This window comes from Lytechinus variegatus, chromosome 15 (assembly GCF_018143015.1).
Source record: "Lytechinus variegatus isolate NC3 chromosome 15, Lvar_3.0, whole genome shotgun sequence".
NCBI lineage: Eukaryota > Metazoa > Echinodermata > Echinoidea > Temnopleuroida > Toxopneustidae > Lytechinus > Lytechinus variegatus.
The window spans coordinates 30,949,884-30,974,741 of NC_054754.1; the positions used below are offsets into that span (position 1 = coordinate 30,949,884).

The window sequence follows — 24,858 nt, forward strand, 5'->3', positions numbered from 1 at the left end:
TTGACAACAATTGTGTGTTAAAGGACAAGTCCACCCCAACAAAAAGTTGATTTGAATAAAAAGAGAAAAATCAAACAAGCATGACACTGAAAATTTCATCAAAATCGGATGTGAAGTAAGAAAGTTATGACATTTCAAAATTTCGCTTAATTTCACAAAACAGTTATGTGCACATTCTGGCTGGTATGCAAATGAGGAGTCTATGACGTCATCCACTCACTATTTATTTTGTATTATTATATGAAATATGACATTCTAATTTTCTCCTCATTGTCAAGTGAAACGACGATTGATTCCTCCCTGAACACGTGGAATCAGCATTGTTAAATACTATATGGTTCAGTCAAGTTGGTCCTTATTGTCAAATTTGTAAAAAAAAATGAAATATTGTATAATTAAGACAACAAAAAACAAACGAAATAGTGAGTGATGGACATCGACTGTCACATTTGCATGGCACTGAGTTGTGCATATCACTGTTGTGTGAAAAATAAGCAAAACTTTAAAATGCCATAACTTTCTTATTTTAAACCCGATTTTGATGAAATTTTCAGCATTATGCTAGTTTGATTTTTCTCTATTTATTCAAATCAACATTTTCAGATGTGGACTTGACCTTTAAGCACTTCATCTTTTGTTCATTTGGAGTGTCAAGCCTCTGTCATTTGTAGCTGGGAAAAGGTTAACCAGGTTGATGTTTTGTGGTGCCATCGCATCGCTTTCTCATTAAGGGGAAAAGGTGATTATTTTTACTCCTTAGAAATGTTACATTACATTTAATCCTGAAATATGATTAAATAAAAAAAATGTAGTTCTTTGAAATTTTCTTTGTTTCTTTGGAGACAGCTCACAATTTATCTTGAAATCCGTGAAGACTGTCTTACTTGAAACCAGTTAAAATCACAATGATTAAAGTTAAAGATATTTTGCTTCTTCATGTACCTTGACTGACAAAAATAGATTTCAGAGAGTTGAGGAAGGAAAAGGATATATACTTATCTCCTAATTCAGTTGAATTTATTATATTTCTTGAAGAAGCTGTAAGCATGAATTGTCTTTTAAGAATGTGCAAGGAAGACAGAAGAGAGAAAGAGATTTGCTGAAGTCACGTCGATCCCCTTCGATGCTTTAATCTATCCATCTGAAATACAATACATGTAATCCTGGCCATTGTTGCTATGACAGGATGTCAGAAAACATGAGGCTTTTCACACAAGAGGAAACTGCTCAAATAATGCAGCTATTGTAATTAGAATTATTAATGAGAGACTTGACAGAATTGTTCTCCTGTGCCTGCATATTTTTGAGAAGTCTAATCGTGCATTCACAATCTGTATGTTAATGTATGGAAATGTTCTCAGTGATGCTTTTTCAAATAATGTGAATGGGGCTTAACCCCTGAATGGATATCAGGGTAGTGCTACAATGACCAGCATAAAATGTCCACATACTGCTCCATGATTGGCTAACCTGGCTACCCAGGGTTTCCATATTCGAGTAATGCCTTGTGCTCTGTAACATAAAAGTTTTCAATACATCACCAAATGTCAGTGACGAATCCAGATCATTGTTCCATGCACACTTTGTTCAAAACACTGTCCAGGAACCAATCAATGTGATTCTTTCATGTTTGCAATCATCACAAACTTTCATGTTATGAGGGACCTTGGGTGGTATATTGGAAGTATGAATTTTAAGTATTTTACTTTATTCGGCTAAGCAAAAAGTTTAAACTCATATTCAGATCACATCTAAGTATTTTACTTTATGAAGCCAAATTGAAGCAAAATATTAGCTAATAACCATTGTGATGTCATCAAGTTTGAGCCAAATAATGCACAATGTATGTATTCTCCACAGAATGACAGTGCGGATCACATTTGTAAATTGCACACAACCAGATTTAAGCCTGGTAGATGGCTAATTTATTTTAAGCAAAATACTTGCTGAAAAATGCAGTGAATACCAAGGATGGTTCAGTGTTTTACTTAAATACTGAGTTAAATACTTAAACTTCTGGTTGAAGTATCAAATTGAATACCGACCTCGGACCCCAAACCAAGAGTATATTGATAGGTTATGAGATGAGTGCTTAGTAATTTCCATATAAAGTTTAGCAATACAGTTGGATAATGATACTAGCAAGTGCGGTGATAGTTTTCACCTGAGTGCTAAGATTCTCCCAGAGAAAGCATGAATACTTGTAAGCAATCCCCAAGAGGTCCCCTCTGAGGTATAACTCCTTACGCCTCGTCTGAGGATTCTACTCTCGTGTGAAAACCCTTCTAATTTTCTCCTGTAGAAGGGTGAGAATCGTATTTATAGGAAGAATTGATTAGACATTTCCCATGCATTATCCTCTGCATCTAATTCTTATGTTTATTGTGGCTGCAGAGCGAGAGAGGACGGGATGAAAACAAGATGATATCTTTGACGGAATACAGTAGCTTTATCCTCTCTGACTCATTCCTATTGTCAGGGAAAGTTTGCGTTGTGATTAGACATGGAGCCAAAAATATTACAAATCAAGATTGCCAATATGATTATGGATATGATTAATCATTCTATTGGGAAAGTTTACCCAGATGTGTTTTCCATGGCAAGTTTTAGTTTCTGTGAAACTGAGCAGAGAAGCATGACAGAGCAAATAAATATAATAAGGGCCCCGTCTTACAAAGAGTTATATTGATCCAATCAATCGTAACTACCAGGGTCATATTTTTTTTCTACAGGAAATTTGCACAATGTCTTTCGTAACCAAAATGAAACTCAGACCCCTGTTACATCTGAGAGATTCCCTACCTCGGGCCGGCCCGAGGCCTACGTCGGGTTGGAAAGAAATCAGATGTAAACATCCCAAACCTACCTCGGGCCACCTTTTAGCGAACCTACCCGAGACCACATCCAGAGGTAGTCTCAGGTAGGTATCGGGCCGGCCCCGGTCCACCGATTCGTAGATGTAAACGCACACAAGCTTTCAAACCTACCTCGGTCCGTTCGCCAGCTGTCAAATTATGTCATAGCGCGCTATCCCTCCCCAGCCCCGTCGTTCTTCGAATGTTTTGCGGCATGCGACATGTGAATTGTGATTGATAAAGTTTTTGATTTGAGTGAAAAGAAGGAAGCATTTTGAACGTATCCTATTCAAGTCGATCATATCTTCAACGACTGCGGGGATCATCAGCATTCTTCCAGAATAACGAAATGTAAACAACTTCAATTAGCGTGTGCAAATTATTCACAGCCTAGATCAAGAGCGCCCTTTGGTGTCAGCAATCGGATACCGCTCGAAACCGTACTGATAGGGGAGGGAATCAACGCTGTGATGTAAACAGACCACATTTCGGACTCGGTCCGTTCGCGAAGCTAATCCACCAATAATCCATTCAAGGTTGTGCAAGTGGACTCGGTCGGGTCTCGGGTAGGAAACTTTCAGATGTAACAGGTCTCAAAGTGAATTTTCATTTAAATGATGAATGCATGAATATACATCATAGCTAGAAAATATTTTGAATAAACATGCATAATAGATGTTGACGTTGCTGGCTGTCCATAGTTGCCATTGATCGGATCAATTGCGACTCTTTGTAAGACAGGACCCTGTTGATTATTCTGAGCCCAAATCTGTTACAAGCTCAGTTGTAAGTTATAGATGTTACAGACTAACAGTCTAAGGATGTGGTGTGATGTTCAGTTCAAGTTGCAAGTATAAATCCATCATCACAGTTCTGCTACATCAGACTAATGCTCAATCAGACCTTTCCTTTATCATAATAATAATAATTATTTTACTTGCTTATATAGCGCTTAACACTTACTTTGTCAGAAGTCTCTAAGCGCTCTACAGTATATGCAGCATAATTACCCTGGCTTTAGCAGTGCAGCTGTTACGCGCGCTGCGTGTCAAGGAATAAATTCCTGCCAGGTACCCATTTATCAGACATTCCTTTTGTCAAAAATTTGCTTTGTCAGACATTTGCTTTGTCAGACATTCACTTTTTGAGACATTTGCTACAATCAAACTAGTGCTTAATCAAACTTAATCAAAATTTGCTTAGTCAGATTTTCTACTTTTTAAGACTGTTGCTATGTCAGATATTTACTGTGTCACAATGTAGCTATAAATGCTTGTTTATCAAACAATTTGCATTGGTCAGACGTGCTGTTTCAGAGGTTTTTGCAAGATTTACTTTGCCATAATTTTGCTTTCTCAGACTAAACCTCTACAAGGCTTTTGCTTAAACCAATGTTAAAACATTGCTATGTTACCCATTTGCTTCGTCAGAATTTCGCTTTATCAGAGTTGTTTGATTTTTTATGCCATGTTTGTCAGATGTAATCTAGCCTACTCAAACCCAAATTGCAAGCATGCATGTGGTTCTCTATTGCCATACATCTTCAAAGACACTGTCTCTGATGCCCGGGGGGCACTTTCATTGACGAGTGGATACCATGCGCGACCAAAAAAAACACGTAAAAAGGATGTCTTTTTCAAGATAGGGCATGTTACGTACGTAATGTGATAAGGGTGTCAAAAACACAAAAATAATGAAAAAAGGGTATCTATTACGCTAGCAAAACTACATGTTTAGGGTCAAATTTGCGGGTATGATAAAAGAAAAGTAAAATGTTTTATAAAGGATGTCCTTTTGCCCCAACACTATGTGTTTAGAGTCCGATTTGCGCGAGATGTGGAAGGTGGGGCCGTACTTGACCAAATGATGTGTAAAGTTAAAACCGATGACCGACGGACCCGTGACATAACAATAAAATATTGCTGTACTTGTTTAGGGGTTCATTTCAGGGAATACTGGCCAAGAGTATCGTTTTGTTTCCAATACTTGTTAAGGGTAGGGTTTCACACGCCAATACTTGTTAAGGGGTGCATTTTCGGAATATGGAAAATACATGTTTAGGGTGCTTTTCAAGACCCCATGATCGCGCATGGTATCCACTCGTCAATGAAAGTGCCCCCCCCCCCCCCCCGGCCCTGATGCATCTTGTTATATAGTTTCCTAGCAGTGAAAATCTTAGATGGCTATGGAGCAGGTTGGTCAAGTATGTTACTGGAAATAATATTTTCCAAACTGTCGAAACACAATTCTTCAGACAACATGAGGAGTGCGGTACTATGTAACATTCTTTCTCTTTATTCCCTCTCTCTTTATGATCACTAACTTTCAAAATCTGTCACCAGCACACGTCTGGTTTATGTAGTGTTCAAGTGGTAAAAGGTGATGGTTTTCCTTCTGAAATTGCCTTTTTGAATCTGTGTCAGTCATCGAGTCACATGAATAAGTCAGGTGAGATAATTGAATTACTGAGAGCGATTTTCAGACGTCCAGGTATGTGTGAATGATCAGGTGACCTGTATGTTAAAACTTTCTAAAGAATTAAACCTTTGGGGAAAAAGTCAATTTTGACAAAAGGGGGATGTAGAGAAACATAAGTTATGAACGTTTTCCTGAGTCTTTTTTTTTTTGGGGGGGGGGGGGTCGGCAAAGCACAACTATGGTAATTTACTTTGTAATATACTGGTTATTTTAGTAGATTCTATTCTAGTCTGAAATGACTGTTCTAGCAAAATGTAATTTGTAAATTGTTATGTGATTATGGTTTGTACATGGAATTTCTTATTCGAACCAATGATTCTTATATGCAGCAGATCTGTCAAACAATTTTCTGATGAAACTTAAAGGGGAAGTTCACCCTGAAGAAAACTTTGTTGCAAAAATAGCAGAAAAAATAGTAAAAAATATTGGTGAAGGTTTGAGGAAAATCCGTTAAAGAGTAAGAAAGTTATTAGAGTTCAAAGTTTTGGATTTGTGACGTCATAAACGAGCAGCTGCCCCATGTGTTATGTAATATAAAATGCATGAATTTCAAATTTTGCATGGTTCCTGATGACTTCATTTTGTTTTCTTTTCATGATCGGGTGTGAAATAATTTGTCTATTGATATACAAAAGGTACAGTGAAAACCATTTTCAATTTTCTGAGAAAATGACATTTTATTGATTTTTTACCATTCGCTATGTAGGAATGCTGCTCGCATATGACGTCACAAATCAAATAATTGAAATTCTAATAACTTTTTAATTATTTGATGAATTTTTCTCAAACCTTCGGCAATATTTTTTATTATTTTTTCTGCTATTTTTACAATAAAGTTTTTGTCAGGGTGGACTTCCCCTTTAAAGGACAATTCCACCCCAACAAAAGGTTGATTTGAATAAAAAGAGAAACAGTTCTTGTAAGGCCACCAATCCAAAAGATCTGTATACCAAAGAAATGTAACTTTGTATGGTAGGATGAGAATGATGTGCAGGCAGTGGGGGTGAAAGTATAATAATTATAATAATTATACTTGCTTATATAGCGCTTAATACTTCCTTTGTCAGAAGTCTCTAAGCGCTCTACAGTATATGCAGCATAATTACCCTGGCTTTAGCAGTGCAGCTGTTACGCGCGCTGCGTTTCCAGGAATAAATTCCTGCCAGGTACCCATTTACCTCACCTGGGTTGAGTGCAGCACATTGTGGATCAATTTCTTGCTGAAGGAAATTATGCCATGGTTGGGATTCGAACCCACGACCCTCTGTTTCAGAGTCCGGAGACTAATCCACTGGGCCACAATGCTCCACTATACAGTGCGTCCCAGAAAAAACGAAACCGAGATTTAGCGATGATTTATCATATCTTAATCATAAATAAAATAGACAAATGACCTATCAATGTAAAGCTTAAAGTCTCCTCTTTCATCTAGTATAACTTAGATTATTCCTTATTCGCGCATTAGTGAGTAAAGACAATTCGAAGAGAGGATGCCAAAAACTCACTTGGCGGGGGTATCTGAATTTCAAAAAGAAAATCACATGACTAAAAAGTTCAATATCTGCTCTTTTCTTTGATACCTCAATCACAGAAAATGGACAAGAATTAAAAAAGTTATGATCCCTCGAAATAATGGTTGTATTTCCCTAATTTCATTAAATAAACTTGTTTTCACCGGTTTCCCACAGAAGCTATCGCACGGTAACAAAAGACTTCATGCATGGCTGATCGTCAACAAAACGGAGTGTCGAGTTAGTTTGAACGCTAGCCTGTAAAACCTTAATTTTCTGAAATTATTGAAATTCAAGCCTTATTTCAAATAACCAGAACTTTGTCATTTCTTGACCATTTTCTGTAATTGAGGTATCAAATTAAAGAGCAGATATTGAACTTTTTCAAAATGAGATTTTCTTTTTAAAACACAGATACGGCCCGCCAAGTGACTTTTTGGTACCCCCTTTTCAAATTGCTTTTTGCTCACTCATGCATGAATGAGAAATAATCTAAGTAATACCAGATGAAAGAGGAGATTCTAAGCTTTACATTGATAGGTCATTTGTCTATTTTATTTATGATTAAGTCATGATAAATCATCGCTAAATCTCGGTTTCGTTTTTTCTGGGACGCACTGTATAAGTATATAAGAATAAGAACAGTGATCATGAATATTGTGAGGGTTTTTTTTTTATAAACTCTCAATATTCCATGCAACATACTCACAGTGAGCTGTTAAAACCTTGTATCTTAAACTTTGAAGAAAAAAAAATACTATAATTCTAAAATACCTTTTATGAACTGTCTTCTAAAAGTTTGAACAGCTTACTGACGATATGCCGTGTAACTGAAAATGTATCATGGATTGTGAAAATGTGAATAGTGGAATTTCTTCCTTTTAAAAATTGATTGAATGGTTTTGTGGTGAGAGAAAGTTTGTGATTTTGTTTGTTGACTCAGGTGGGGTTTACGTAGGCTAGGAAAATGTGAAATAACAATTTCAACCAATCTAGAAGGAAAAAAAGAAGAGTGATGAGCTTTTTAAAGAAAGAAATGAAATTTCAAAAGGGGAATAAACCATCTCAACTACACCGAGAGTGTAGTTGTATTCACCCCTTTTTTTGGGGGTAGCATTTTTTTTTAATGAAACAATTGATCTTTCTATTTCTGCAGTTTCTATTTTCTGTTTATGTATTTCATTTCATTTTGATTTTATTGTACCTTTCCAAGAAAAAGGCTCTGTGATGTGATTCAGAGATTGATAGAGAATATTGACTGCGTTTAGAAGATCTTCCTGTTGCTTTACTTCATTTTCACTTTCCAATTTGACTCCGAGAATGATAAGAAAATTGTCTGATATTTAGATATTTTTGTTCCCAATTTTGACATCCATTCTCTATTTTTCTCATACTATTCTGTTTATACTGGAATTACCTTTTTGGAAGTGAAAAAAATCATGAAACTGAACATTTCTTTATTCATACAGCACCATTTTTTAATATGATTAGTTTTTCTTTTATTTATAGTTTTGAAAAGATGCACCAAAATCTTTTTTTCATCACATCTGTGCACATCAAAGGGAAATATTTGGTTATGAAATTCATTTCAAATATCAATTTTTTGTGAATCGAGTGAATGTCTCTTTAATGTTAGATTGAAAATGTCACATTCCATAGTGTCTGGATGAGATATCAATACCCACCTATCAATCTAGTACCTGGAAATCTGCTTCAACGATTGTAGGGCAAAGTGTGGATTTGGGGTGTCCTGAAAATTTTTCAATTACAAATTTTTATTCTAATTCTCTTTCCTTTTCACTGCGTTTATTTTGAGCAAGCGAATGGAAAACAAAGATGATTTAATGTCTTTAATGGGACAGTTGGGATTTTGTCCAATAATAATGATCAAACGTATTTATAAAGTATGCCATGGAGTATACCATGCTGTGCTCTATAGAAGTGGATTAATTATTTTATTGAAAATGTATGTGATTTACAGAAATATTCACAGATGATATCTTTGACAGTTCTAACATGCAGTTATATAAGATCGCTTTTCAAGAGTGTTGGTCCATTGCAAATAGGTAAAAATATTTTTTATTCAATCTTTTTCTTCAGAGTTTTAAGTAATATCAAGATAGCATAAAAAATAATGACAGCACTTCAAGGAGTCAAGCTAATTTGTATAAGTAATATACACTAAAAATGCAAAGAATGAAAATGGTGGAAATGTGCAGAGTAACAGCATTTCCACTTCTTCAAAAAAATAATGTCACTCAGCTGTTTGTAGGGGTGATTTTGTATCTTCTGCTCTTTCATTGACTTAGTTATCTAGATTTAAAACCTTATCGTCCTCGTGCCATTCCTTAAAAAAGTGGATATTTCTTCATGTTATTAAACAAAGTATTTAAAAAAAACTTTTGTAGAATTAGTAAACTCGGATCCTTAGAATCAATTTTGATATTCATTTGAGTTACAGCAGTACGAATGATTGCTTGCAGTGAGTAATATATATATATATCTCCCATATCCAAATTCCGTCCCCCAGGAAAAAAAGTGCAAAAAATGTTTGGATATTAAATTTGATAGCTTTACACATCCATAGGTACATTGAGTGCACTGTACTTTTAATCTTAGGATGCTGCCAATATTTTACAAGCCAAAAAATAGAATGAAACCTTTCTATAGCCCTGTTTCACAAAACTTATCATTAATGGCAAGATACAAGCTATTATCACAAGCTATCCCAATTGTGCAATTTGATTGGTTAAGAGCAAATAATTGTGTTATTCTAGCATTTGTTAATATTACAAGTGATATAACAGAATGCTGCCACCGCAGTTTGTCAAACTGTCTCAGTGAAAACTTGCCCTTGATGTATTTCATCAGTTGAAAATAAGCAATATATAGTGCAGAAAGCTGTTTAGTTTCAAGACTTTTTTGGTATTGTTTAAGTGGTCAATTTTTTATATTTTTTTTTTGCTCTTGTGAAAACCCTCCCATTTCGTCTTTGGCCTGATGTAAGCTATTAACACACCTGTTATGCAGTTGAAAAGTTATTTGTAATTTAACTTTAGGACACGATATATTTCATTATTTCGAAATAAGCAACAGATATTGTAGACAGATTGTTTGTATTCTAGACTGAATAATTAATATCATTATTGGTGAATCTTTAATAATATTAATCACCATTGTTGTTTTTTTTTTGCTAGTGTGAAAACCCTCTTCCATGGCTTGGTGTAAGCTCACAACACAACTGTTGGACAGATCAGAATCTCATTAATGGGCATAGAATGAGACACGCTCTTCTCCTTAATCTCAAGAAAGAACGTACAAAAATAACTCCTTTCTCCTTGATTGTGAAAAGGAATAGGAAGTTTTTAGCTTTGAGGGAATTATGAGTTCATACCCCAAACAGGACATGCATCATAAATAGCAAATACTTGCATCCTTCTCTTTAAATTTTTGGATACCCGATTTAACACTGATTTTAAAACAATCTTAAGAATATGCTGCTCTTTATGCCTATATTTTGATAGATTCCTCATATATGCTCGCTCCTCTTGTTGCAGATATAATCACTTTCAAATTTGATGCAGTACGAAATACCATGGTTTAGTGGTCCTGGTAAACAGGAATTGGAACAAAGTGGGAAATCAAAAATGATGACGATAATGATGGCGATAGTGATGATGATGATGCCGATGGTGATGATGGTGATGGTGATGGCGATAGTGATGATGATGATGCCTGATGATGATGATGATGATGATGATGGTGATAGTGATGATGATGGCGATAGTGATGATGATGATGCCTGGTGATGGCGATAGTTATGTTGATGATGATGATGATGATGGTGATAGTGATGATGATGATGGTGATGATGAAGATGATAGTGATGATATTAATGACTCTTCATGTTCTTATTTACCCATGGTAGACACTTCAGCCGTAAGCTGTTCTTTCAGTGGGCTTTGCATAAAATAATGAACTATCTCCAGTCTAATTACATGCCAAGCACCTTACAAAAAGCTTGAGATTCATGGGTTTAAATGGGTGATTAACCCACAGTATTTCTTCTATCCTGCATACTACCAATCACATATGTATGTTTCCGTTATGTTTCTGAATAAAGAAAATAGAAGCAGAATTAAAAACTGTTGCCAATTTAAAGTTTCAATTTCAATCTAAAACCCACGAAAGCTGTGAAAGATCCATGGGGTTAAGCAGGATAAAAACAATCTTTTCACTGGGCTATGGTTGACGACGTAAGGACGGGACATGGGCGGATATTGACCGAAGACCAGTGGTGAATGGCTGATTAAATTATACCAATTACAGACTGGAAATGAGACTAATAAAGAGAGGACATCATTGGTAAATTAATGATGGCAGGAGATTTGTGACAGTGGATTATACATGTATGTGAATGTCAAAAACACAAGCAAATGCTCAAGAAACTGGACTGCTTTTTAGGCCTTTGTGTGTGTGATTTAAGCATATCATGCTTTTAGATTGAATATAAGAAGACAAGGCACCACAAAACTGATCAAATTTTTTGATTCAGAAAGTACATTCAAGAAGTTTCTCGACAATTTTGCATAGAATTTTAAGTGGATTCTGCGATAGCGATATGCCAGTTCGTTTTAGCAAGACCTCCTCACTTTGAATAACCACAAATATAAAAAAAAATGCCTTGTAATTTGCAAAAAACACTTTCTAATGACACCCAAATTAAATATGTCCATGCAGGCCAAGGAAAAAGTGCAAAATGAGCATGTTTGTTTCATTAAGAGAAACATCCTTCTCAAAACATGTGGTCTAGTACTGTCTCCATTTCACACATAAAATCAATTCTTTCCCTCTAAACTCACATTGCTCCCCCCAAAATGATCTAAAATTAGTCGATAACTGAATCTTTCCTGTGTTTTGAATAAACTACTGCAAAATAGTGGTTTTTCCTCCCCGTTTTCTCTCCTTTTGTGCCCAAAAGTGCATCAATTTCCCCCTGGCGCTTGGCAGGAGTGAAAACGGTTAATTAGAATAAAGACGCAAGAGCAATGTTGCATGTCTCTGTGACTGCAGGCAATTAGAGACTCAAGGTTAACTGTCATATAGCAAGTACAACAGGTGATGAGCGCTGACCTCTTACTATCTATCCATCGCTCTTCCTCCTGCTCCCCTCTCTCCCTCCTCTCATTCTATCCATTTTCTCAGTCTTTCAATATGCACATGAACTCTGATGAGTTGATTACCATAGTTCGTGCTTGGCAGCAGGAGTGAAAATTTCATGCTATGAATGGGGGATTTGAGCAGCAAACCCAATTCTGCTTCAAGAGGTCAAGAATACATGCGATGTGAGTGAGTGAAGTGAGCGAGCTGAGAAATTAGGCCTAAAATTTTTTTTGAAAACTAATTTTGCCTTCAAAGTTTTTCTTGGCCTATTAGAATTTTTATATAATAGGTCAGTTGGAGCATTATGGCTTTAAATATATGAAATATATATATATTTAGTTATAAAATCAGAAGGGGGAGGGTGAAATAATCAAAAGGGGGACACCCCACTCCCCGGTCACTACTTAAGCTTTTCAGGGATCTTCATCAGAGCTCTGATGAATTTTGAAATTATATGATCCTTCCCCCTTCGGATTCAACATTCTCTCTTTTCCCCTTCAATTTTCTTGCTTTTCCACATTTTGAATCATAAAATAGTTGACTTTCATCTAAAGATTAAATTTCCTTCTCATTGCTGTCAAAATTCAGTCCAAAAGTTGGGATTCTGGCAGTTGTGGAGGTGTGCCGCGGGCGAGACAAAAAACGGGGGCCTTGGAGCGGGCTTATTGTAAAAAGGAGGGTCCTCGGAACGGGCTTTGGAACTACAAATGTTTGTGAAAATGGGGGTCCTTGGAACAGATCGCCAGCGTGTGAGTGCGTATGCATCCTTATGGAACGGACATGTTTGCATGATGCAGCTAGTGCGGCCTTCGCCAGGTGCGCTCGCGGAGAGCTGAGGCGATGGCAGGACAGCGCTCTGCGGCCGGGTTTTTTAACAAAATTGCAGCTCATTGAAGCAGATCAATGCAATCGGAACGGCGTAATGAAAAATATGCGAAGCTGTGGAGCGGATTTCTTTCTTCTTTTTTTCTCGATAGAAAGAAAATGCTATGCCTTGGAGCAGCTTTCTTTGTTCTTCTCAATAAGACAAAAATGCTATGCCTTGGAACAGAAATTTTAGTGTAAAAATGGGGGTCCCCTCCGCGGCACATACCCACTATGCATTATATACTGAGTGCCCCCCCCCCCCCCCCCCCGGGTCTCTGTACTCAGTTCTTATGCAGCATGGAATCATAATCCATTCATAGGCCTCGTCCAAAGGCTACTCTCTCTCTCTTGCCGAATAATGGCAAGGCAAAAATAGCATACTTGTCAAAGAAAGAAACCTTTTTCCTGTTGCAGTATGCAAGCTAAATGCGCAATTGACAATCACATCCTTCTGGGTGACATCATAGAAATCCCTGATGACATGTTAATAATGAGAAGAGTAATGGCCAGTCTTCGTGGCTAACTTCTTTTTGACCAGCCTGGCCCAGGAGCAGTTATTTGGTCATCAGTAGTGTCTTGGCAGATGGATGAGGTTTGACTTTTATTGAAGATCTCCATGAATCAGAATCAGTTTAAGGGCTGATGATTAAGCAGCAAGACTCCCATGTGCATTGAAAAGGAATTTTATCTTAAGTAAAGAAACCATTTAAGCCCAGTATTTGGACATTTGAATGATCATTGAAATGTACTTGTGGGTATATCTTGGTTCTGGATACAAAACAAATTATACAACATCCAAAAAACTTTGGGAATTCTGAGTCTCGATTCAAATTTGTACTAATGAAACATTAATGGAATAATCATTCATTTCTAAGCTGATGGAAAATGTGGGTCGGATAATGGATACACTACCAGATTTCACCTTCTCCTATACACCTCTTCTTCCATTTGCTAAATCCACACCGCGCTTCTGCTATTCCCTTTGCCTGTTCAGGCATTTCTACTTTCCTACCTCTACCCTCTACTTTCTCTACCCTCCTTTCTCCCTTCCCCTCCTCCCCCTCCCATTTCTGCTCCTTTCTCCCCCCTCCTCCTCTTCTCCCCTCTAACCCCGGGGAGGGGGGGGGCACTCGACCAAAAAAGTGGTAGGGGTGTGCCGCGGTCGAGACAAAAAACGGGGGCCTTGGAGCGGACTTATTGTAAAAAGGATGGTCCTCGGAACAGGCTTCGGAACTACAAATGTTTGTGAAAACGGGGGTCCTTGAAACGGATCACCAGAGTGCGAGTGCGTAGGCATCCCTATGAAACGGGCATGCATGTATGATGCAGCTAGCCGCCGGGTGCGCTTGCGCAGAGGCGATGGTCGGACAGTGCTCTGCGGCCGCTTTCACCAAAATTGCAGCTCATTGTAGCTGATCAATGCGACCGGAACGGCGTAACGAAAAATATGCGAAACTTTGGAGCAGATTTCTTTCTTCTTTTTCTCAATAAGACAAAAATTGGGGTCCCCTCCGCGGCACATACCCACTATGCAATTATACTGAGTGCCCCCCCCCTCCTATCCCATACTCTGGCTTAAACCCAGCCCTTCCTGTAATTTCTCCTCCCCTTCTTTACCCCTCCTACTCCTAGCCCCTCCTTCACACCCTTTCTTGTCAGTACCCCTTCCTACTACTCCTTCCCCCTCCACTTATTTGTCTAAAGAATGATCATGAAATCAATCAGTTCTCCTCATTTAGGTGCAATCATGGTGTATATTTACATTTTTATCTGATGAGAACAATATAGCTTGAAGAAGAATGAAGGACTTGTTCCTATTAAAAGCAGTCCAGCAGTTAGTTCCAATAAAATGACCTCTTGATGTATACTATTTCTGTTCCTTTATGAATAGTGTTGAAAGCATGGATCTTTGTTCCCCCAGCCAACGGGCTCCCTGACTCCATGCTTGTATTATCAAGAGATATGTGGTTGAGGACATTCTCAGAACCATTAGAGTTCATGATCAGTGTTCCATCCTCACTTCACGAGTGATAGCTATATCAATGCAATATTTAAAAAGAAATTTCTTATGCATTACTTGGCATTGTAGCATGTTGGAGAAACTAACCACAGTTAGAGCAAGCACTGATATTGGGGTCACTCCAACATCTGCAGGCCTGCCAACTTCTCCGGTTTTTTCCGGAGTTTCTCCGTTTTTCAGAATTTATAGCGGCCCAAAAGCGGAGAACTCCGTTTTCTTTGTATTTCAGATGATTTTCTTTTTTCTTTGGGAAATGACGCACTTTCCGTCTGCCTACGGCTCTCTTTCTCTCTCTCTCTCTGAGTCCTCTCAATGTTACATTTACGTACGTACGCACGTGTGTCGCGTACGTGGAGTTCAGAGTTCAATGGATAAGAACGCGTGATGGGCCTGTGCTCCGTGTGTGCATATACGAAGCGCAACAAGCCACGGCCAGCGCGCTATTTATCCGACAGCGATCGTGTGTATTGACATTGGACAGTTCGCCCGCGATCGCGAGGATTCATAGCGCGTGTAGTGCGAATGTAACTCTATGCATACGATGCAGCGCAGCGCTTGCGTGCCTCCGCTACTATACTACTACCGTTCTGGAATACCGTGTGGGAAATGGATTGTTTCGCCAGCTGAGGGTTTAGAAACGGTAACATTTTAAACTAATATTTTGTCCTGATATTTTTATATGTGCTTTGTGCTTAGTGAGCTAAATGCTTTGGATTTTACAAGTCTACCGTTTCAGTGCCGATTCTTGCAAACTTTTAGACCCCTGCTGTATTTTTTTTAGTCTGTGAACTGAGAAAGGACAAGGCATAAAAAGCTCAAGAAGGGCTCCAGAAGGCTTGTTTTTAAGGTGAAATTTCCTAAATGTTACAAGTCTGCCGTTTCAGTGCCGATTCTTGCAAACTTAAACCCCTGCTGTATTTTTTTTTAGTCTGTGAACTGAGAAAGGACAAGGCATAAAAAGCTCAAGAAGGGCTCCAGAAGGCTTGTTTTTAAGGTGAAATTTCCTAAATGTCCTCCAGCTTCAAGGGGGCTCCGCCCCTTTGCACCCCCGCCGGGGCCTTGCCCCTGGACCCCACAAGGGGCCCTTGACCCCCGCCGTTGGGAGTTCAGCTTTCCGCGCGATTCGTGGACTCCTTTTTCCATTTTCACATGTTGGTAGGTCTGCATCTGATGTTGGGGGCATCTGCTAAACTCTTGCCCCTCCCAACTTCTTATGCTGGTGGATCATTTTTATCATATCATTAAACTTTCAGTTTTATCCCCACATTCACCTATTTCCCCTTCCCCTGCAAGTTTTACCTGTTCCACCAGTCTCCTATTTATGTTCCCTATATTAGGCCATTTTGGCTTTCATGTGCTGTCCATTTTGATACTCCAAACTTTTATCTGTTTTTTTTTGTGATATGACAGATAAAATAAAATCAATCACTAGATATGCAATTTTGGGTACAGAGATTCTGCTTTCAAAGCATCATATTTTGTTTGGTTACTGATGTTGCAGCTATTTGTTTAATTATCCCGCTGGAAATTAGCCTGATATGTATTTGTAAAGTAAAGAAAGGAAGGAGAGGTTTCGTAGGATAATGGATTCTAAACCAAGCCTTGCGTGAGAGATAGAGAAACCCTTCTTCTTATAGAACTTACTAGAGAAGATGACCGGTCTGCTTATAATTAGGCCATTATATGATTGTATATTTGTCATAGGCAGTGAGATGAAGAGAGATAAAAACAGACTTGAAAGTGGATCAAGAAGAAGAGGAAATGGTATAGTTATGAAAACCATGTGAAGTGAGATATGACTTGGTGTTTAACATGGCCGTTATCAAGTCCGTTGACATGGGGTGACATTCAGGGCTCTCTTTAAAACAGATGTATATGTACTTCGTATTTCAAACAAATTTCATTCACCTGATGCATATCTGTCCATACCCTTAACTTTCCTGATATTTTTTCATCCATTATGATATGATTTATAATTATTATAGTAATTATAAAAGTGGGATCTTATATAGCGGTCATTTTTTTCAGATATAGCGCTCCAGACACTCCAAAATTATTACCCCAGCTATAAGATAGACTCATATGAATAAATCCTGTCCTATATCTGAACTACATGAATTGAGGTAAATAGTAGTTTGAATTTGATTTCAATCAGTCGTAATTCTTTGTGAGACGTGCCCTGGGGGCCGTTATATAAAGCTGTTTGTAAGTTAAGAACGGCTGGTGATCCTTTCATGTGGTAAATGGTATATTGATTGTCGATGGTACTTAAGCGCATAATATTAAGAAGGGTTCACCAGTCGTTCTTAAATTTGCTCTTAACTTACGAACAGCTTTATGAAATGGCCCCAGGTGTCTCTACTGCCGATTCCATAGCATTTGTTCCGGCAACAGTTGCTCTGATGGAAAATCTGTATGTTAAGCCAGACATAAAATCTAAATTAAACCCTAATCCTTATATTTAGATTGTTCTGAACCAAAACCTGTTACAATCCTAACTCTAACCCTATGCTATCTGAAGGCGGTGTTGCACCATCCCGAGTTTGCTCAGTCTTGAGATTTTAGCCCAATCGGCCCTCTTCGTGATTAATCTCGAAATTCAAGAAACCCCGTCTCCACCATCGCAAGAAGAACGATTCCTGCAAGAGCAAGGCATCGATGCATTATGGTCTGACACCATGAAAAAATAATCCTGAGTGCATCTGCACCTACGAATTAGCACGCTATTTTGCAAATAATCCCAAGTTGACTTGGGATTGTTCAGATCGGGATAATTTGCCGAATCAGAAATAGCGCACTAATTTGAAAACTCGGGATGGTGCAGACGACCCTTGAGATATAAAGACCGGAGCAAATGTCGCAGGTCCGCATGAGCAAATGCCGTGACTCCTCTACCTGCTATGCCCCTCGCTTTCTTCCTTTCTTCCTTTACCTCAGTAAGTATGAATGTGCAAACTTATAATCCTTTTTAAAAAAATTTCTTCCAATTCATTTAAAGGAAATTTAACAATCCAAACATGATGTCCGTAGTTACTTAAGCGGTTTGTTGGTTTATATCTTGTAAAGTAGGGCAAAGTTTGACAACAATGAATAGAATATGTTCTTGATTTACAATGATTGACAATCCATCGCAGTAAAATTACGACTTGGGGCCGTTTTCTTCTGCCGACATTGTCCAGCTTCATGCGTGATGTAACCATTTCAGCGGTTCAATGCTGTCACTTCTCATTTGAAATCAATTAGCCTCTTAATGATTCAGGCTGCAAATGAAGGGTATATATTTCTTTTTTTTTATTAATGTTCACTCATCTCCAGGGGTATGAAAACTGACTGATATAGCACAGGAAATTGATTAGGTTTTGTACAATGTGTCATAATTATCTGTCTCTGATAGGTTTCAGTGATTGTTGCCAATCATTATGTCCGATGATGCTTCTCATGCAAAATTTAACATGAAGATCTGTTCAGATTCATGTCTCGCAATGTAGAAAATATTTTTTTTAAATGGGGAGGGGGACAAGGGCACAAAAAATGGATTTATTTTTTAAAAATACTTTCATAATTATGTAACAAGTTAAAAGAATAAAGATATCTAAAATCTATTGAAGTTTATTCCTCTTTGGTGAAAATATGCAGTTAAGCTAGTGCCCATTTCTGATTAATTGTAAATCAAGTTGTGCTTGAATTCAATTCTGTGCAATTGGTTCAATGGGGGTGCATGCAGCTGTGTAGTTTTCACTAAACCTCTGCTTTAAAAAGTTATGTAAAAAAAAAAGATTATGGCTTTACTCTTTGTGAGACTGTTCCCAGTTCAAAAGAAAAAGCACCCAGAATCATTTCTGGAATGAAACCATTTTGCCTTTAAATGAGCAGCTTGCAAGGCATTTCACTGTGTTAAAATGATCATAACTTTAAGAAGATTTACCTTTTTAAAACAAAAATGACTCGATCATACTTAATAGATGAAGTTTTCATTTTGAAATCATTTAATTTATTTTGGATTTGCCTTCAGACAAACTTCTTTTTCATGTTTTCTAGAGAGTTTTCCTTTAATATCTGCAAACACATGGTAACATTATGGTTTTATTTGTAGCTTCTTTTTAAGTTGAGTAAGAGACTAATTACCAACCTGACCATAACCTCATGACAACCATGTAACATCAGAGAGAAGGAGGCCTTGGGTGCATTTAGGCTTCCTAATTCATGAAGGAAGAATCAGCGTTCTGAAACTCTCATTTGAATCAGAAATGCATTTCCATAATGCATTTTTGGCTAGCTGCATTGCATGCTACCATTGACCTGGAAAAAGGGGTCAAGTTGTGGTACATGCTTTTTGAAAAGTGTATTGATACATTGTGATCTCGATCAAACTAAAATCATGTTTATAGTGACATCATCTAAACATGTTTGGAATAGATGTTGTGTTGATGCCTCCCCAGAAACCATCTTCTTAGAGAACTGCAGATCACAAAGGGAACTTTTTGTGAGTTTAGGAATGAGGTTTCTGATCACATTTAAATGTAAATGAGGAAGGGTGGAATCGTGTTTTGTACTAAACATTACATAAGCCTGATTTGGGTCTTAAATAGCAAGTATAAACACACCTTTAGAAGGCACCCTTAGATGGTTAGATCTTTAAAGGTCATTGTCATGTATTGGAGACAGCAGGATCACATCTTTTACCAAGGTCAAAGGTCATCGTTTGTAAGGAAAAACACTGTTCTGTATATTTCAATTTTAACTATGAGTTATTATCAGACTTTACTTGCAAGTAATGTGTAGTAGTGGGTAAGTGGCTCTTACTGTTTTTGCAGCTGAAATCATTTCAGACGTTTAGACCTTTGTATTAATTGATGCTGAAGTGCTTAAATAATCATTAAATAATGAAAGTTATACTTATATGATTTGATGCTTGAACAGTTAGGTTTTTCTTAAAAATAAAATGCCATCAGCTGTACAGGAAACTTTCTTCGCAACTGGTATCGTTTTTTTTTTGGGGGGGGGTTTAAAGACTGTAAGATTAAAGGAAACGCAGTCCTCTAATGAAAATCATATACCCCTATTTCTTTTGAAGATGAGCCCTTAAAATTTGGATGTGAGTGCAATAGTAAGTTTAAAGTCTACAGTTTTTAATACCTATATCAGCATGGGGTGTTAGCCCTTTTCTGGGTATAGTCATACTTAAATGAGATTATTTGATGGTGAGGGTTCCAAACAATGAACATTTGCCCTATTTACTTCAGTAGAGAGTAAAAGAGAGCCCAAAGGCAAAAGTTTAAGAGCCTGTGATGACAGTGGTACTTGAACAACACAAACCCATAGCTTTATCCCTTTATTAATAACTAACACAATGATATATTTGTCTGGAAATTTGGTTGTGCCTTGAGAAAAGACCATGATATCATCACTTGGTACCCTCTTTTCTCCCCTTCAAGGGATCTGGGGCCCCATTTCAAAAAGAACTTGCAACTGTTGTAACTTTGCCATAATAGCAACTACCATGGTAACAGGACTCAGCAGCCAATCAGAATCAAGGTTACCATGGTAGTTGCCATATTGGCAAAGTTACAACATTTGCAAGTTCTTTATGAAACCGGCCCAGGTCACATGTCTTAGAAGGGAGTCTAATGGAAAGGGGTCCAGATATCATACATTTGCCTTTTTGTAACTTTTGTTAGGAGTGACCAAAATACCAAAATGTGAATTCAAAGATGTCGATGACAGTGGTCCCTAGCACTGAGACCCCCTGGCTCCAACCTTCTGGTAATAACTGGCATAATGATATTTTTTGTCTGGATCTCATCTAGCTATGTCTTGAGAGAAGACCGTGATCCTCTCATCTCTCTCTTGGGGTCAGGTCACACCTATCATTAGGAGGGCTAATGGTAAGGGTCAGACGGTTCAAATCAAGCTTCTAACGAGGCTGAGAGTGATATCTCGCTGACATGGTGATCCTACTCTAATCATACTTCACCAGGTTAGACCTGTCAAAATACTCTATTCAGAGGATTTGGAGAAAATTTTCACTGAGGGGTTGAGGTTAACATTTCTGCAGCTGAAAAAACATAGAGAGCAATGTAGAGCATGATATGCAAAAGCACATCCCATGTTCTGCATGTTTAACTCTTCAATGTGGATCTATAAGAGCATGAAATGATTTAAAAAGAAGTCTGAATGGTGATTAAACTCCTTGAATTCAAAAATTCACAATCTTGTAACAAGAAATTTATCTTCTGATCACTCAGTTATGCTTTTTAGAAATGTATAAGAGAGGTTTGCTTCTCTTTATTCAGTACTAAATGACACCATACACAGCCTCAAACACACAGAAATGCCTTTCAAGGGTCAATGAGCACAAAATCTGCTTTAGATGACAATACTTGTATTTCATTGGTCAAAAGTTTTGTGATGTCACAATAAGTTATTTGGCACTACACACAGTGCATGCGTCTCATTGGTCCAAAGTTTTATGATGTATAAACCATGAGTCCTTTGGCAGTGCACACAAACATCAAACACACACACGTACAGTTCAAGGATCAGTGAACACACATAGTGAACATGGTGACCATGCATACACACAGTCATGCATACACACAGTGCATCCATCTCATTGGTCCAAAGTTTTATTATGTCACCTTGAGTCTATTGGCACTGCACGCAAGCATCAAACACACACACAAATGTATTTCAAGGATCAGTAAACACACTACTTCAGAAGACTATACCTACAACTCACCATGCAAAATTTTGGGATGTCACAATGAATCCTATATGCTGTAACCCTACTTATTCTAACAGAAAATCATGTGAATATTATTTTGGAAGAAACGGCGATATGCAAAGAATTAAATAATAAAGAAAATAGATTACAGTTGATTTTAATATTGCAAGGGGGAAATAACAACATTACAATAAGAGTTTCAGTAGTTGTTATCAGGAACTGATATATTTTTATTGACCTATGAAATTTATGTGATTATGCTATTTTGTAGAATTTAGGTCTGTTCCACCTGCCATTCGGTAGATGTCCAAAAGCTAGGTGGGCAAGATAGATTTCCTCTCTGTGCATTTGAATTGTGAAAAAAAAGAAGCTGTGATTAAGTGGTTGGTTTGGCTCCAACATTTCTAGTAGGCTTACTGTCATAGTGATTCTAAAACACAGACAGGTTTGAAGAGTAGTTTAGTGTCTGGGGGTCTTTATGGCGCCAAACATGGACAAATATTGTCAGAGCTGACAGTGAATCTTGGCATGCTTTTATCAATCTGTCATATATGACATCAGACAGGTCAGACGATGTCCTACAAAAGTATCAAGGGTTTGACCCCCCCCCAATAAAACAGCGAGATAAAGGGTTATATGAGGTGACCCCCCTCCCCAGTGTGAACAAAACAACAGAATGTAAAGGACACACTTTGCTGCATGGGGATTATTTGACCATTTGTTGTTTATTCCAAATTCAAGGCTAATTTGGACATCACTGCCCACCCCCTAGAAATACAATAATTATAATAATATTAATGAATGAATAAAAGATGAAAATATCAGTGTCAGTCCAGAGAGTGTTTCATAAACCTGTACATAAATATTGCATGACTTATGCGCAACTATTATCTTGTTCTAAATGAGAAATTCCAAAAATGTCCTGTTTTTTTATGAAGAACTTTACATCCACACACTTAAACTTTAATCCAAATAGATTTTATAACAACTTAAGCTGATAGAAATTAAGTTCCATCAGACATGCATTACTCAAAAACTAAAACAGTCCTCTTTTTAAGTTGTTTTCTCACATGCATGGTGTATGTCATCATGATGATGTAAATTTCAAATAAATGTCAAAATTAATAAAATCGTCAATTAGAAATTAAGAAATCAAATTAATTGAATTAATGAACCTGTCTGTCATGTTGCTATTCCCCCTGCAGATATACCGGTCCTATGACAGTGTTAGCTTTCATCTTCTTGTCACCTTGCCTCCTGGTGATTACATAACAACCTGCGCTACTAGTATTACCCATCATACCACTGTCTTCCTGTCAGAGCATGACAACCTCTACATTGCTAAAACAGGTAAGCATTATCAGAATGAGTAAGAAGCAGGTGCAGATTTTAAGGGGCTGTCCCTTTTTTGAAGACTTTCAAAAGAAATGCTTATCTGTATTTCCTAAAAGAATTTAATGAGAAAATGATCCCCACTTCATAACTTCGGGGGGGGGGGGTCAATTTTTTCTGTAAATGTTTGATTTGCCTGTGGTAATAAGGTACTTAAAGACTATTTTAAGGTTTGGTAAGTCCCCCTCCAGCAAAAAATTATTTTAAAAAAATGTATTGACTTTGCAGAGCATAATGTCTAGACAGGTCTGGTCACTGATAAACCATCCCCATCACCTTCAAAACTCTTCAAAAGCTTTCCAGAATATTCCAGCTAAAAAGTGTATATTAATCTCTACCTATCAAATATTTCATGACTACTTGAATAGAATTGCCAAGACAGGCTCGGTCACTTGCAGTCTTTCAGTCTGAAATCTTTGAATTTTTGCATATGATAATTCAAAAAACCTTTCATGCAGCTGCCAACATGCCAAGACAGAATCTTACCTCTGCTTTGCAAGGGTCATGGTCGATCAAAATATTGAGCTTGAAATAAAGATTTCTATGAGTAACCTTGGGAGTCTTACTTCAGACTGGTCTTAGGAATAGGATTTGAATAGCTTTCACAAAATCTTGACAAGTCTCTAGGTCTTGGTAGGATTTTTATCAGAGCTTGTTGTTTGGCGATAGATCAAAAGTACTTTAAACTATTACTATGGTCAAAGGTAGTCACATCAATAACATACAGGCAGAAAGTTAAACTTTGAGATTTGACCTAGAGCTCTGTTTCACTAAAAGTTTTAAAGAATATGTAAAATATTTTTTTTCTTTGTCTCCTCTTCAGACTTTCTCTCCATTCCCAACTAATTATTTCATGTGTTAGGTCCATACAAATAAGTTGTAAGCTAACTGCCCCCCCCCCCCCCCCCGACCCCTGCCATAAAAAAGCTCCTCTATAGTATAGCAGCCAGTCATAGTCATGGGGCTACAATTACTTGTCAAAATACATGTCATGTCATTGCCACTATAATCAGTCCGGTTCCATTTTGAAATGACCTTTTGTTCAATCTCTTTGAAATATAAGCCTCTAAAAGGTCACCTTAGAATTAGCTACAAAAGAATCATATTAATTCTAGTTTGTTTGCACTTGGCCCATGCTTTCATGAAAATAATAATTTCATTCTTGGGTCATTTCATTCAAAAGAAGAAAAATCACAACGGCCTGTCATCTATGATTGATAGCTCGTCTTGTAAATGCTGTCTCAAGTATGGTTATAATATGATATTCATTTTCCATATGCAGTACGTCTGCTTAAAATTGTGCTTTTGATATTTCTTATTTTAGATTTATGAAATTGAGTCTTCATGTAATTATCAGAATTGATTATTCTTTGAAATTTGGAGCCAAGTCTTAAATGTGTGTGGTTTTTTTTTTAGTCTTTGTTTTGTGAGGGTTGTTTTACTTTCCAATCCTGAATGTTTGACATACCAGTTTAGGACATCGTTCTCTGTAATAGCAAGAAAACACCATTTGTGTCATACTTTAGTTTGCTATATCCTTATATATAAGTACTTGATTACTGACCTTATTAATTCTTATCAAATACACTTAAGAATACTGCTCATGTACTTGTGAATACAATATCCCAAGTGATTCAGTTCAATTCAGATACATAATGAAACTTCATTTAACATGACATGTCAAAGTGTCCAATCGATTTCAGTGTTTGTTGGTGTGTAGAGACATGAGCACTGTCTTTTTTTGAAGAGTGTAGATTGATTTTAAACTCAATCTTATCTTTGTTTTATAATCACTCTATTTTTGGCATAATTGATAATGATCAGTAGTTTGTATGATCCTCATATCAA

General features: G+C 37.3%; 1 protein-coding gene across 1 annotated transcript in view; it reads left to right on the plus strand.

Annotated features, from left to right (window-relative positions):
• The first annotated feature begins 19,272 nt into the window (after nucleotides 1–19,272).
• LOC121428433 overlaps nucleotides 19,273–24,858 on the plus strand; it is a 29,291-nt gene continuing 23,705 nt past the window's right edge. Inside the window, exons 1-2 of the mRNA XM_041625035.1 lie at nucleotides 19,273–19,377; nucleotides 22,824–22,968. Coding sequence (XP_041480969.1) covers nucleotides 19,273–19,377; nucleotides 22,824–22,968 — 250 coding nt within the window. The remainder of the gene's footprint in view (nucleotides 19,378–22,823; nucleotides 22,969–24,858) is intronic.